Genomic DNA, 12,557 nt, shown 5'->3' with positions numbered 1-12,557 from the left:
GTATCCAGCTTCAATTATGAGGAACAATTTATTCCAGGAAATGTGGTGGAAATAACCACTGGAAAATATGGTTATAGTTTGTTTTCTTTCCCTGTTAACGTCCGCAGTATATAAACATTGTTTTTCAGAAAGAAAAGGGTGGTCCCTCTAGTACAGTAGTGCAGAGCTTTCCAACCGTACTTAAAGATGTTTGTATGAAATGGCCATCTGAGCAGTTTTTATGGGCTTCTGTGGCTCGCAGGATTTCAGATCTGCCTGCATGCTGGTAAAGGAGAGAAGCAAAACTGAATTCTAAAAAAAGTGTTACTCTCAGGAGCAGCAGAAATCATCGTCTGCAAGTACAGTAGCAGCTCACAGACTTCCTTCTGCCAGAACAAAAACGTTCTCCTTACCTGGAGCTGGTAGTGGTGCAGGTGGGAGTACAAGCAACCATAGTAGATTTGGGCATCTACAAGGAAAATATGCCAGAACGGCAGAAAACCAAGGTACTTCTGTGGTAATGTTTCATTGCAAAGCTTTAAGAATCCAAGGCCCAGGAATTTACTGACACTGTCATATTATCAATTCCTAGGTGCTATTAGCTGAGACAACTTACAAATGGTTGGACTAGTAGCCTAAAGGAATTGTTGGTCTTTGCCCAGATAGATAGAAAGAATTACATAGAAGATTCAAGGGAATCGGTCACTGCGGTGTGTAGGTGTCAGGATGGCTAATAAGCCTTTATTCTCTTTCTAGAACTGCAGTTGTCTACAATGGGATGAGAAATATCAAATAAAAATAGACTGACCACACACTGCCTGCAGTCACAAGCAACAGCCTGGCAAAATTGAACTGATCTAGTGGATTAGAGGGTGGAGTTGGCAGCACACTCGTACTTTTTTTTTAACATGGCTCTCAATTCATGAGGTTATTCAAATGGTACAAAAATGGGGTGGTCTGTCTGTGCTGTTTGTGGTAGAGAACTGTTCTCTGTCGCCTGTTATTTAGGGCTATCGGAGTAACTGCAGTTCAAGTGAAGGATAATTTGGAGTACTTCTGAGTTTCACTTCAAATTAATAGAGTTTTAGCCATTTTCAGGGAAAAAAATACCTTTATCATTTACTTTGTTGTGTGATATTGTTGGGATTGCCTGTATGATGGTATGCAGCTCACCCCTGGGACAGATTTGCAGTAGAGTTGTCAGGGACAAAAAGCTGAAAATTACATGTGTGTTTCAAACAGCCAGCATTTTTGCTTGGTAAATATTGTATTTTGCTGTGCCAAACTAGATTAACAGCTTAGCTGTAGGAAAAGTGAAATCGTACTATTATCACTGCATGTGGTGAGTTTTCTTGTTTTGCATTTATTGTGTCATTGTTCTATATGTGCGCTTAAAAATATGATGAGATAATATAACACTTTATTTGAGATCAGATCCTCATCCCTGGAAGTCCATCAGCCAAGGTCCAGTACAGAACATATCAAAAAGCCCTGTATTCAGTTACGTGATTTGATCATGGTGACCACTGGCACTCACCCTTGCAGACAGAGAGCTTTTAAAATATATGCGGTTTAATGTGTTTCAAATGGGCAAAAGAATAACCCAGTTAGGCTTCCTTCTGTCTCACCAACATATGGACTTGATTGAATATTATGTCCTCAAGTAACTGACTTCATGAACAAGTGTCACAGCTTTTCGTGAAGGTCAGCAACACAAAGTTGTCAAAAGAGCAAAACACTACTGTCTTCTGATGAGAGCATTCTGTTTTCCCCTTTGATTCCCTTTTCCTACCACGTTTAAACAGTAGAGGAAGACTTGGCTGACTCCAATAGTAAAGGTGAAGCCCAACATAATGTTGTGATCGTATGTAACATGAATTCATTTAATTGAATTAAACGCAATTGTGGTATTTTTAGGAGTAGTTAAGTATATCAGGACTATAATAAAGATAGGCTCATTTAGTCTTCAGAGTAGCCACGACTCAAATTTTGTGGGGCTTTCTAAATCAAGCTCAGTGGTTTAAGCTATATCTGGAAAAATTCTGTGTAGCAAGTAGTGAAGTCAGCAGAACTAAGGTATATAATAGCACTATACAAGTAGTCCCAGCAGCAGGGGACAGGGTAGTGTTCTGCAAGGTCCTCAGTTATGGCAGGGGCAAAAGACCCTTGAAGTCAGATCATGACAAGGAAGTAAAAGAAGAAATGCTGTTCAAATAATGTTCCTAAATATGTTTTATTTACAGGTGTGTAGGCTTTACTCTTAAAAAAATCACAATTTTCAAACAGGAATTCTGTTATCTTGCCTGGGCCATAGTAGAACTCGTGCATGGAATACCCTAGATGATGTGGAAGGTGCTCTGTGCATCGGGTTAATGCTTGTTACGTGAACAACAGCCAGGCCTCCAGTATAGTGAGAAATACAAATGTGTTCTGATTTTAGAAGAAAAAAAGTTTCTACAAGTGGTAGTATGGGATATGTTACTGAAAACTTTTACATTCATTATTTGAATGAGTAAGGTTTGCATGTACGCTTAAGATATTTGAGATTAAAATTATGACTGCTATTAATTCTCCTGCTTCTGGGGGTATGCTGAGTGCATCAGAAGAGTAAATTCCCCATTACAGTACAATATGGTAAAATATTAGAGTCAGTTGCATTACACTGGGATTTTACACCGTATTACTGCTCTGAATTACCTGTCATTAGCCTTTATTAAAGGCAGATTTCGTTAGATGGACAATTGTCTGTTGCAATTTGTTTGCACATATGTTGTTAGGCTTTCAGATGAATATTTAAAGTGCATCATTGCACGATTTTTCTACAAATTCTCTTTTTATCTCCCCTTCCTCTACCTCAATCTTTTAAGGAGCTTCCACTCAGAATTCGAATGCCGTGGAACCAGAAAAACAAGTTGACAGCACGGTGAAAATGGCTGGAGTTATAGCTGGTCTTCTAATGTTTGTTATTATTCTCTTGGGAGCAATGCTAACCATCAAGAGAAGGTAAGTTTCTGCTTTGCTTCCATCTTGGACCTTCTGCCTAGAGTGTTATTACTTCAGCTAGAATAAATATTGTAGAGAGAAAACATTCCATTTGTGTTACAGGGGCCAGCAGTTAATACATATTTACATAATGCTACCACTAAGAAGCTGTAGTCCCAGGACAGATGCCTGTTCTGGCAGATGCTATATGAGCAACAAAAGAATGGTTGTTACTGCAAAGTGTTAATGATAATTGATAATTAATGAGAAGGGATAGCTCATGAAAATGGATGGAGAAGCACAAAGTGATAAGGCATTGGAAGTGGGCATGTGAGGCTGTGCATGCGGTACAAGTGGTCTAACAGAAGACAAGAATTCTTTCTTAACAGTCAAAAAAAAAAATCTTGAAATAATATGATCAAAGGTCTTGTTCCCAAGCGAGTCTTGATGAGACATATTTTCACAGAGTAATTTCTTTGCAGCCAGTGTTCAGCCAGAATATTATCTCTTGCTGAGGGTTAGAATTTTTCCAAGAGTTAGCTTTAGTTTATGGGGGACTGAAACTTGGAAAAATCATGTATGGTAATGAAATTTGTTCAGACAGTTCATTTTGTGCAATTTTCTTTGGACCATTTACACTTAACACTTTGAAGTAGACCATTGTAGTTGCTACTATATGAAGAGCTCTAGATTTACAGCGTAGTATACTGATTCAGAAAACCACTTAGGCAAGAGGTTTTCTTGAGAAAAGGGTGTATTTTGCATATATTTTCACCAGTCACGTTTCTGAAGTGAACCCTACTTTTCAACAGTAATTTGATTCTAAATGAAACAGGAGCTAGGTAGCCGGGCAGACCCTTGGCTGGGGTACAGGTAGCGTTACATGCGAGAGCCTTCATGGTTTTACTTGCTCTGTTGCAGGGAGAGCAGCTTTCCAAGCAAAGCTCTGTTCCTTTGAGATCACTGCAACAAAGTCACACATTTCCTGAAAATAAGAGCAGCAGTTAAATCTCGATATGTTCTCCTCTATCTTAATCCAGAGGTCATATGCAAATAGAATAACTCTGTACTGCAGATGCTGGAGTGCAGGGCTGCTATTCAGAAGGGCCTCAAGAGGCTGGAGAAACGGGCTGATGGGAACCTCATGAAGTTTAGCAAAGGCAGAGTCCTGCACCTGGGATGGAGTAACCCCATGCGGCAGTATGGGCAGGTTTGCAGAGAAGGACCTGGAGTACGAGTTGAACAGAAGTCAGCAATGTGCCCTTGTAGGAAAGGTCAACTGTGTCCAGGGTGGTGTGAGCAAGAGTGTAGCCAGCAGGTTGAGGCAAGTGATTATTCTCTTCTGCTAGCCAGTGGTGAGACTGCCCTGGGCATATGGTGTCCAGTTTGGGAATCCTCAGTACAAGAAAGGTACTGATATATTAGAGCAAGTCCAGAGGAGGGTTACCAAATTGTTTGGAGATGGAGAACCTCCATCCTTGGAGAAATTTGACTTGGACAAGGCCCTGAGGAGCTTGCTACAAGTGAAACTGGTTGAAGCAGGAGGTTGGACTGGGTATCCTTTGAGTAGCCTTTCCAAATGATGTAATTCTGCAAAAGCAATCACATATGTACTGATTACTGTGAATTCCTGTTGAATTAACTGAAGGTGTAAGTAATCTAGACTTTTAATCCAATTTTTGTTGCATGCAAAAATTTCAGATTTTATGGAACAAATGTGTATGTGTTTTGCTGTCACAGCTACTGCACTTCCATTCAACGTTAAACCCAAACAGTATAGATGTGGCTGATTCCAGTCTCTCGAGAGCTTTTTGGTTCACGAGCAGAAAGAAATTGGATGCCCCCAATGAGAAACAGAAAAATAGTTTCAGGAAAAATTGAGCTGGGTTTCTGGTTTGTTTAATGCCTTTTTTTTTTTTTTTTAAATGAAGTCTACATATTTAATGCATAATATAAAAAACTTTTATTAGAGGTCAGGAGGAAACAGAGACTATTATATAGTTTATTTAGCAGGTATATAAAATCTGTAGATTTTAACTTTTATTTTTTTTCTGATGCATGTTTAACTCAGAGAAGTAAATGATGGGGAGATCTATCACGATCGAGCTTTTTCCAACATTTCATTCTTAGGATGTTTTGGCTGTCATGACTGCTGCAATAGAAGTTGCTATCTCGTAGGCAGAGAAACACAGACAAATGCAGAATCAAAAATACTCATAATGCAGAGCAAGTTCCAGGGGCTGGGGTCTGAGAACCTATTTGCTTGATATCAAAATTCCCAAGCTAGTGCTGACCTGAGCCAGCCCCCTAAAACAGTGCGCGCATTCTTTGGTGGAACTAGCCTGGTCCCAAAAGCAGCGACGCTTAGTGAATTTGGGTGTGATGTCCCGTGGACAGAACTTTACTGGCTTTGCCATCAGCTCTGTTAACCTGGGCATCTTTCTTCAAAATTAAAATTAGAAAGGAGGCGAGTGGGAGTATAAGAAAGATAAATTCTCCCCCTTTTCTTTCTAGGGCTGGAAAACTACGTTTTCCTCTGGGTCGTTCCCTCCACCCAGTGCAAACAGGCAAAATCACTGCAGATGGCATCTCTCCCTGCCTGTTCACTGTCATTTGCAAGGTTACCCACTGGAATACACACTATTATAGGAAATAAACTGGCTCATCGACTTTAAAATCTTTTCCCATTTAGAAGCTATAGCAGTGCAGAAAGAGGTTTCAGAGGCTTGCTCTCCCTAAGTCTGCGTAGCACACCTGCAGCATCGCTGACAAACCTGCTGGACTGAGAGAGATGGGTCTAGAACTGGCTAAGCAACAGAGATCAAAGGGTTGTGGTCAGCAATGCAGAGTCCAGTTGGAGGCCTGCAGCTAGTGGTGTTCTCCAGGGATCAGTACTGGGTCCGGTTTTGTTCAACATCATCATCAACGGCCTAGATGAAGGGTTGGAAGGTACCCTCAGGAAGTTTGCTGACGATACAAAACTGGGTGGAGCAGCTGATACCCCAGGAGGCTGTGCTGCCATTCAACGGGGGCTGGACAGACTGGAGAGTTGGGCAGAGGGGAACCTCATGAAATTTAACAAGGACAAGTGTAGAGTTCTGCACCTGGGGAGGGACAACCCCATGCACCAGTAGAGGTTGGGGGCTGACCTGCTGGAAAGAAGCTCCATGGAGAAGGACCTTGGAGTCCTCGTAGACAGTAAGTTATCCATGGGACAGCAATGTGTCCTGGTGGCCATGAGGGCCAATGGTCTCCTGGGATGCATTAAGAAGAGTGTGACCAGCGGGTCGAGAGAGGTTATCTTCCCCCTCTACTCTGCGCTGGTGAGGCCTCATCTGGAGCACTGTATCCAGTTCTGGGCTCCCCAGATCAAGAGAGACAGGGAACTTCGGGAGAGAGTCCAATGGAAGGCTACAGGGATGATTAAGGGACTGGAACATCTCTCATATGAGGAAAGGCTGAGAGACCTGGGGCTGTTTAGTCTGAAGAAGAGAAGGCTGAGAGGGGACCTTATCAGTATCTATAAATATCTGAAGGGTGGCTGTGAGGAGGATGGAGCCAGTCTCTTTTCAGTAGTGCCCAGTGACAGGACGAGGGGCAATGGGCATAAACAGCAGCACAGGAAGTTCCACCTTAACATGAGGAAAAACTTCTTTACTGTGAGGGTGATGGAGCCCTGGGACAGGCTGCCCAGAGAGGTTGTGGAGTCTCCTGCTCTGGAGACCTTCCAAACCCGACTGGATGCGTTCCTGTGCAACCTGCCCTCGGTGATCCTACTTTGGCAGGGGGGTTGGACCAGATGGTCTTCAGAGGTCCCTTCCAACCCCCACCATTCTGTGATTCTGTGCTGAGGTTGCATTGGTTCTGGGTCTCCCTTGAACAGGCATTGCCAGGCATGGCCAGCTGAGGCTTGGAGCCTCAAGTGTTCGGACAAGTGTTCCCTGAAGATGAACAGCCTGCTGGGGTCATTTTATTTGTAAACTAATGCAGATTGGGACCAGCTTTTATAAAAAGAAAGGCTGTTTTGGACCACAGACTAGTTTGAGCTTCTGGAGGAGCACAACTGAAAACTTGCACTTCTCTGAGAAAACAGTTTAACAGCAAAGTTCTCTTTCTATTTTACAAACAGAAATGTTGGGCGCTTAAGCTCTTTCATTCAATTTTTGCATTAAAAAGAGTTCCCCTTTTAAAAGAGTTTAAAAAGAGTTTTTAAAAGAGTTCAAACTCTTACTTAAAAAGAGTTACCCTTTTCAGTTCGCTAAGGCTCATGCCTCAGTGTACAAGACAGGGTAGTCTTGCAAGGCAACAATGCAGAAAAAGAATTTAATTGGACAAACTTGAGGCATTTTCCTCAAACTGCGATGGAAAATACCACAGTGACATTTGTTCGTGGTCCAGGGCATCGTAATTCGTTGGTAACAGGCACATTGTTGGTTCATTGCCCGAATGAAGCATTTTGTTAACCAGCGCAAAGAGCAAAGGAAGAAGAGAGATGAGAAGAGACGGAAGGACTAAGAGAAGGCGGACGCTGGTTTGAGATTAGGATTAGACAGATTGTCAGAAGCGGCTTTTTGTTTCTGAGACGCACCGAATCAGCATGGTTTTTTTTGAACCTTTCACATATAAGGCCTGAGCAAGTGTTGCCCAGTTGCTCGTAGTTTCAATAGATCATACTGCAAAAGCTACAGCGACTGGCAAATTTCTGGGGGCTGCCAATGTTTTGTAGGGTTTAATCAGATATGTGAAGCTATCTTAAACCAGCCAGAATGTTTATGCAGTGGAAAATTTGTGTTTGACTTTGTTATCTAAAACTTTTTGTTGAATGCTGGAGTTGCCTAAAGTCTGCTCTATGTGTATATCTATGTAAAAATTGTGTGTGTGTATAAATTTCTGGTTTAAATATGACTGTCTTACAGTATCTAAAATCAAAATCATTATCAAAATTTGTTTTCTTCATTTTGGGAACCCACTAGGTATGAGTTACATCTTTGCAACTCCAATATCATCATCTGTATATGGATGCACAGATTACTGCAACGTAATTTAGCCTGTTAATTTATAGTTGGTGATCAGTGCCCACATAAGACAGTCCTGCTTTCTTTCATTAATAGATACAGACCTTGAAATACCTCATTTTTATTGTATCAAAACATTGCTAATTCTCTAAGGTGCTTGTTTTGTTATCTTTAACATTAGTTAGATATTTTTAAGCAATAGACAATACAGGACTGGTTAGTAAAAAACAAGCTGAAACAAGAAAAAAAAGAGATGTGTAAACTTCTGGAGAAAATACCCTTTGACTTTGTCCCCCAAAGGGTTAAATTGTGGTCAGTTCTGATTTTGTCTGGACAGTTTTAACTCTGGTGTAATCGTGACTTGCATTTCCCTGGAGTGAAGAATGTGACACTTCTCAGGCTCGTGCGTTTGAGCGGACAAAGCCTCTACTGACCCTTTTAAGTATAAGACTGAATAAATAGGATCAGACAGCCTGTCATGGGTGCAGTGTAAATAAGTTCTTTAAACTGCTGTCGGTAGCAAAAAAAGGAGATTTGGGGCTACGAGGGTCTAGGATTAGTTCCTTCTATGAAAATTCAGCTCCTTGTTCTGGATTAGGATTTAGGTTGTTACCTTAAACTAATTAAAAAAAACCCAAAAGCCGCTTGAGCAAAACACGCCCAAGCTATAGGGTAGAATTACCCTAAGGATATTGGCACATTCAGTGACCCATGTCCCTTCTGTATCTGTATTTAAGGTAGGTGACAAGGCAGGGTTTGCAGGTTGTGTGATACATTCTAGGATTGGGTCATGTGTTTAGTGATCCGTAACTCAGACCGATTTTAACAGTTAATTTTGAAATATTCCTTAGGAAATCCTTATTTTAGGTTGCGTATTTTGGGAGAATTTGAGCCAAAATGGCCTGTCCAATTCCAAAATATAATCCTCCTTTTCTTCATATTCCTTTATTTTCTGTCCTTATGGAATGAATCTTTCTGAGCTTTCCTCTGTAGCCTTGACGGACACGCAGCTGCTTAACAAGAACTAAGGGTCTCGTGTGATCACACATGTCCACTGGCTGAGACATGAGAAAAGCAGAAACTACAGCAAAATGTTCAGTAGAACAATTAGAGTTCATAGTGCTGTGTGACACCTGGCACTGGCGTATCAGAGGGCTTTAATTAATGGGATAATTTGGGGGATGTGGAGGGCTCGGCTGCGTGGGCTCCCATTTTCCACGTCCTGGTGTTTTTGCTCTTTGTTTAGAGGTTCAGAGGAGCTCAGCTTTTCCCAGTGAAGCTCCGTAGCGATCACGACACCTTAACTGGTGCATTGCTGTGGCATGTAGAATTTCTGAGTTTCAGGAGATTATAGCATTATGTTAAAAATACATTCCGGTGTACCGTGAAATTGGTGTCATTCAAGTAAGTTGGCATATATCGGGAATCTGGCCAGAATTTCAGGTTTATAGCAAGGGCCACCACCAGACAAAACACATAATTTCAGAGTAATCCTCCCGAGCATCTGTAAGTCACTGCCCTTCACGGCAATTGTGCGCAGAGAGTAACTGTGCTCAATCTGCTTTCCACGTGTGTTTATGAAAGTTGTGTTCAGAGCAACCATAAAAATGAACACTTGAACCCTACGTTTATACTTGTAAGCGCTTCCTAGTATTTGTAGCGCCTGCAAGGATGGGATTTTAAAGCTGTGCAACAGGTTGAAGTTTGTGTTTCATTGTTTTTCTCTGCCTTGACCATGGCTGCTGCTTTCAAGGCTCCCTTGTGCCTGGCTGTTAATCTGTAATAACGTGTGCTAGATTTGTTGTGAAGCTGCCTTTTCAGAAAAGCCCTTTTCCAGTTCTAAAAGGGAAGACATGGCCTCTTAAGCCTTGCCAATCAGTTATAACTTGTTCTGTGGCGCTGCTCAAAACCATATCAAAATGTTCTGAGTTGTATTTTTGAAAAACTGTACTAGAAAATGCTTAATCACAGTGATGCAGAAAGCTAATGCATACCCCTGGTGATCATCTATAAATATGTAGTGGTGCTTGAATTGTTAATGAACTATTTCCATTTTAGAGTTTGGTGAAGCTTGATTTATCATTACACAATCTGTTAATTGTCTAAATATTCCAAAATTGTGGTGTTCCTACATTGTCGCTTTTGTATTTCTTGTTGTTTTTATTAAGAGCTCTTACATATTTCTTTCCATTCCAAAAATCTCAAAGCACTTTACAGGCAAAGGTAAGTCTTATTGCCCATGTTACTGATATGGCAAAGTTAAGGAAGAAAGAGGTGAGGGGATTTATTCATGGTGGTAGAAGTGGAAACACGACGTGTGTTTCCTGTCTCCAGTTCAGTATCCGTTCCTCACTGACGTATAGCTCCTGAAAAAAGCGTAGGAGGAAAGTAATCCAGTGCAAGAGGCAGCACAAATACTTTGTATATTGAAAAAAATCCCAGAGGTCATATAAATCTAATTATGTGTTTTTCTTTTTTTCTCCTTTTGGATATTTTGTTCATATGACTGGCCGTCGATATTTAGAAGAAATGCATATTCCTACTCCTATTACTTGTAAGTATTCAGCTGGGGGTGGCGTTTCTTGAGTGTCCTCACCCTGTGGTAATTTTGTGCTTTGCTGTATTCTTTTCTTTTAGCACTTTTTTTTTTAATCATTTCATTTATCCTTATCTTTCCAACAGCTTATGTTTTGTTTTCTCACTTTCACACTTGTTAATGCTTTCCCTGTTTCACCATTGCACCTATAACTGTGCCTGCAAACGCATAAATGTCCACAGGTATGTCACTTATGGTTTATAGTTCTTCAAATGCCAGTGGACAAATACAGAGTGTCCCAACTGCATCTTTTTAAATTGTCCATCATCTTCAGCCAGACTGCAGGGAAATTCACACCTGAAAGTTATTGTTGGGAATTTCTCAGCCATGGATATAAGCTTTATAAAAAAAGTAAGGTTTCTGACAACTAACTTGACATTATCTCAGCAAATGTCCCTGTTCCTGGAGCTGCCAGGCTCTGAGCATCCATTTAGACGGTTGGATGATGAAGTGGTTCAGATATTCAGATGTAAATCACCTGTCCAGTCCTAATGACAATGCTGCATAATTAAGGCAGTTGTTAAGGCACATGAAAATGCTTCACACATCAGTAGCTCCAGAGCCATCTGTTGTCTAAAGGTTGAGGGGCTGGAAAGTAATCAGGGCCAAGCTGTTTCTGCCATGATAATAGTTGTCTGAGGATCAGGAGGAGGAGAGGATCAATGATCTGAGGAAGGAGTACTGGAGAATTGAGTTGGATGTCTGTGCTGCCGCCAGAGGGTTGGGAGGGATGGAGGAGGCAACTGTTACTGCGGAGAGAAACGGGTCTCTCCGTCTCAGAAGCAGCAGCTGTATCGCTGACCTAAACCTTTCCCTCAAAAGCAGCAACCTGCCAGACTTTCCAGGGCTCTGGCATAAACAAAATTGTCAAAAGGGCCCTGTCTGCTCTGCTAGCCCCTCCTAGTCTGCCATCCCTGGAAACCTCCTGCTTTGCCTCTTCATACGGTTCATCTTTGTCTTGATCTGGTGTCTTTGGCCTGTGGACACATCTCAAAGGTGTTCAGCAGGTCAGCAAAATGAGTGCATTTGTATTCTGCCCTTTTAGTGGAAGTTCTTTTCCCTGTGAATTGATTTACATCCAAAGAACAAGGCAAGGAGGATCCCTATGTACCACCCGTTGGAGTGATGTTGCTTCTCCATGACCTGTTAGAAACTAATTGAAAGAGGAACCTTCCCCACTTGCTAAGTGTGTGAGGAGCCTAAAGACACCATAATGAGTCTTGACTTTGCCCAGTTACATTGTTGTAAATGCAGAGTAACTCCATTTCTTCTAGACTTCACACTGGTTCACCAAGAATGGAATTTGACCTTAAGTATTTGGATTTCAAGATAAGTTTAACTGACTGTTGAAGTAGGGGACAGTTTTAACGTGTAGGTGCTACTAGCTAGTTGCGTTTCCCTCTTCTGCACATTTCTCATGAACGTCAGAAAAGTGCTCCCTGCACTGACCCAGGTTTTGTTTTTTCCTTATGACCCATCAGCACCATTGCCTGAAAAATTCAGTCCCCAGTTTTCCATTATAATTTTGTCTTCTTCCAGCAGACAGTATGTGGTCAGAATGTTTTCTGCTTTAACTTATTTTGGGATTTGTGTGTTTAAAAACATGAATCAACTTCTGAGCCCTCTGTGACGCCGTCTTACAACCGCACAGCAACATTGCTTTAAGCAGTCAGCTGAGGATTACTCCGCTCCAGAGAAAGTAAGGGTATCATTAAGCGATCTCTTTGCTCTCTGCAATGGCTTCTGCGGATCAATATACTAGAACTTTTTTCTCAGGAGACAGAAGAGTGACTCAGGAAGAGCGAAGAGACAAATCTCGGGAGGTCACTGAAGCCTGAGGCTGCAATGAGCTTCAGCAGTAGCAGAAGCAAGTGCTTTAATAAGATGCAGTAAGGCAGATGTGCACCATGCAGCGCATCACAGTGGAGAAAAGCCAGAGGTATCATCAGGCAAGCTGATGCGTTCACAGCAGCCCACCGAAGCAC

At 41.7% G+C, this 12,557-nt stretch overlaps 1 protein-coding gene across 3 annotated transcripts in view; it reads left to right on the top strand.

Moving 5' to 3' along the window:
• Window positions 1-12,557, top strand: part of PTPRT (protein tyrosine phosphatase receptor type T) — a gene marked incomplete at its 3' end in the record, with an annotated part of 341,057 nt that overhangs the window by 266,554 nt on the left and 61,946 nt on the right. For all 3 annotated transcript variants that reach the window (XM_082007343.1, XM_082007341.1, XM_082007342.1), the window contains 2 exons: window positions 2,847-2,982; window positions 10,501-10,530. In XM_082007343.1, the coding sequence (XP_081863469.1) occupies window positions 2,847-2,982; window positions 10,501-10,530 (166 nt within the window). The remainder of the gene's footprint in view (window positions 1-2,846; window positions 2,983-10,500; window positions 10,531-12,557) is intronic.

Source organism: Phaethon aethereus (assembly GCF_964289735.1).
Source record: "Phaethon aethereus genome assembly, chromosome: 16".
Classification (NCBI taxonomy): Eukaryota; Metazoa; Chordata; class Aves; order Phaethontiformes; family Phaethontidae; genus Phaethon; species Phaethon aethereus.
This window is presented reverse-complemented; position numbering and strand designations above follow the sequence as displayed.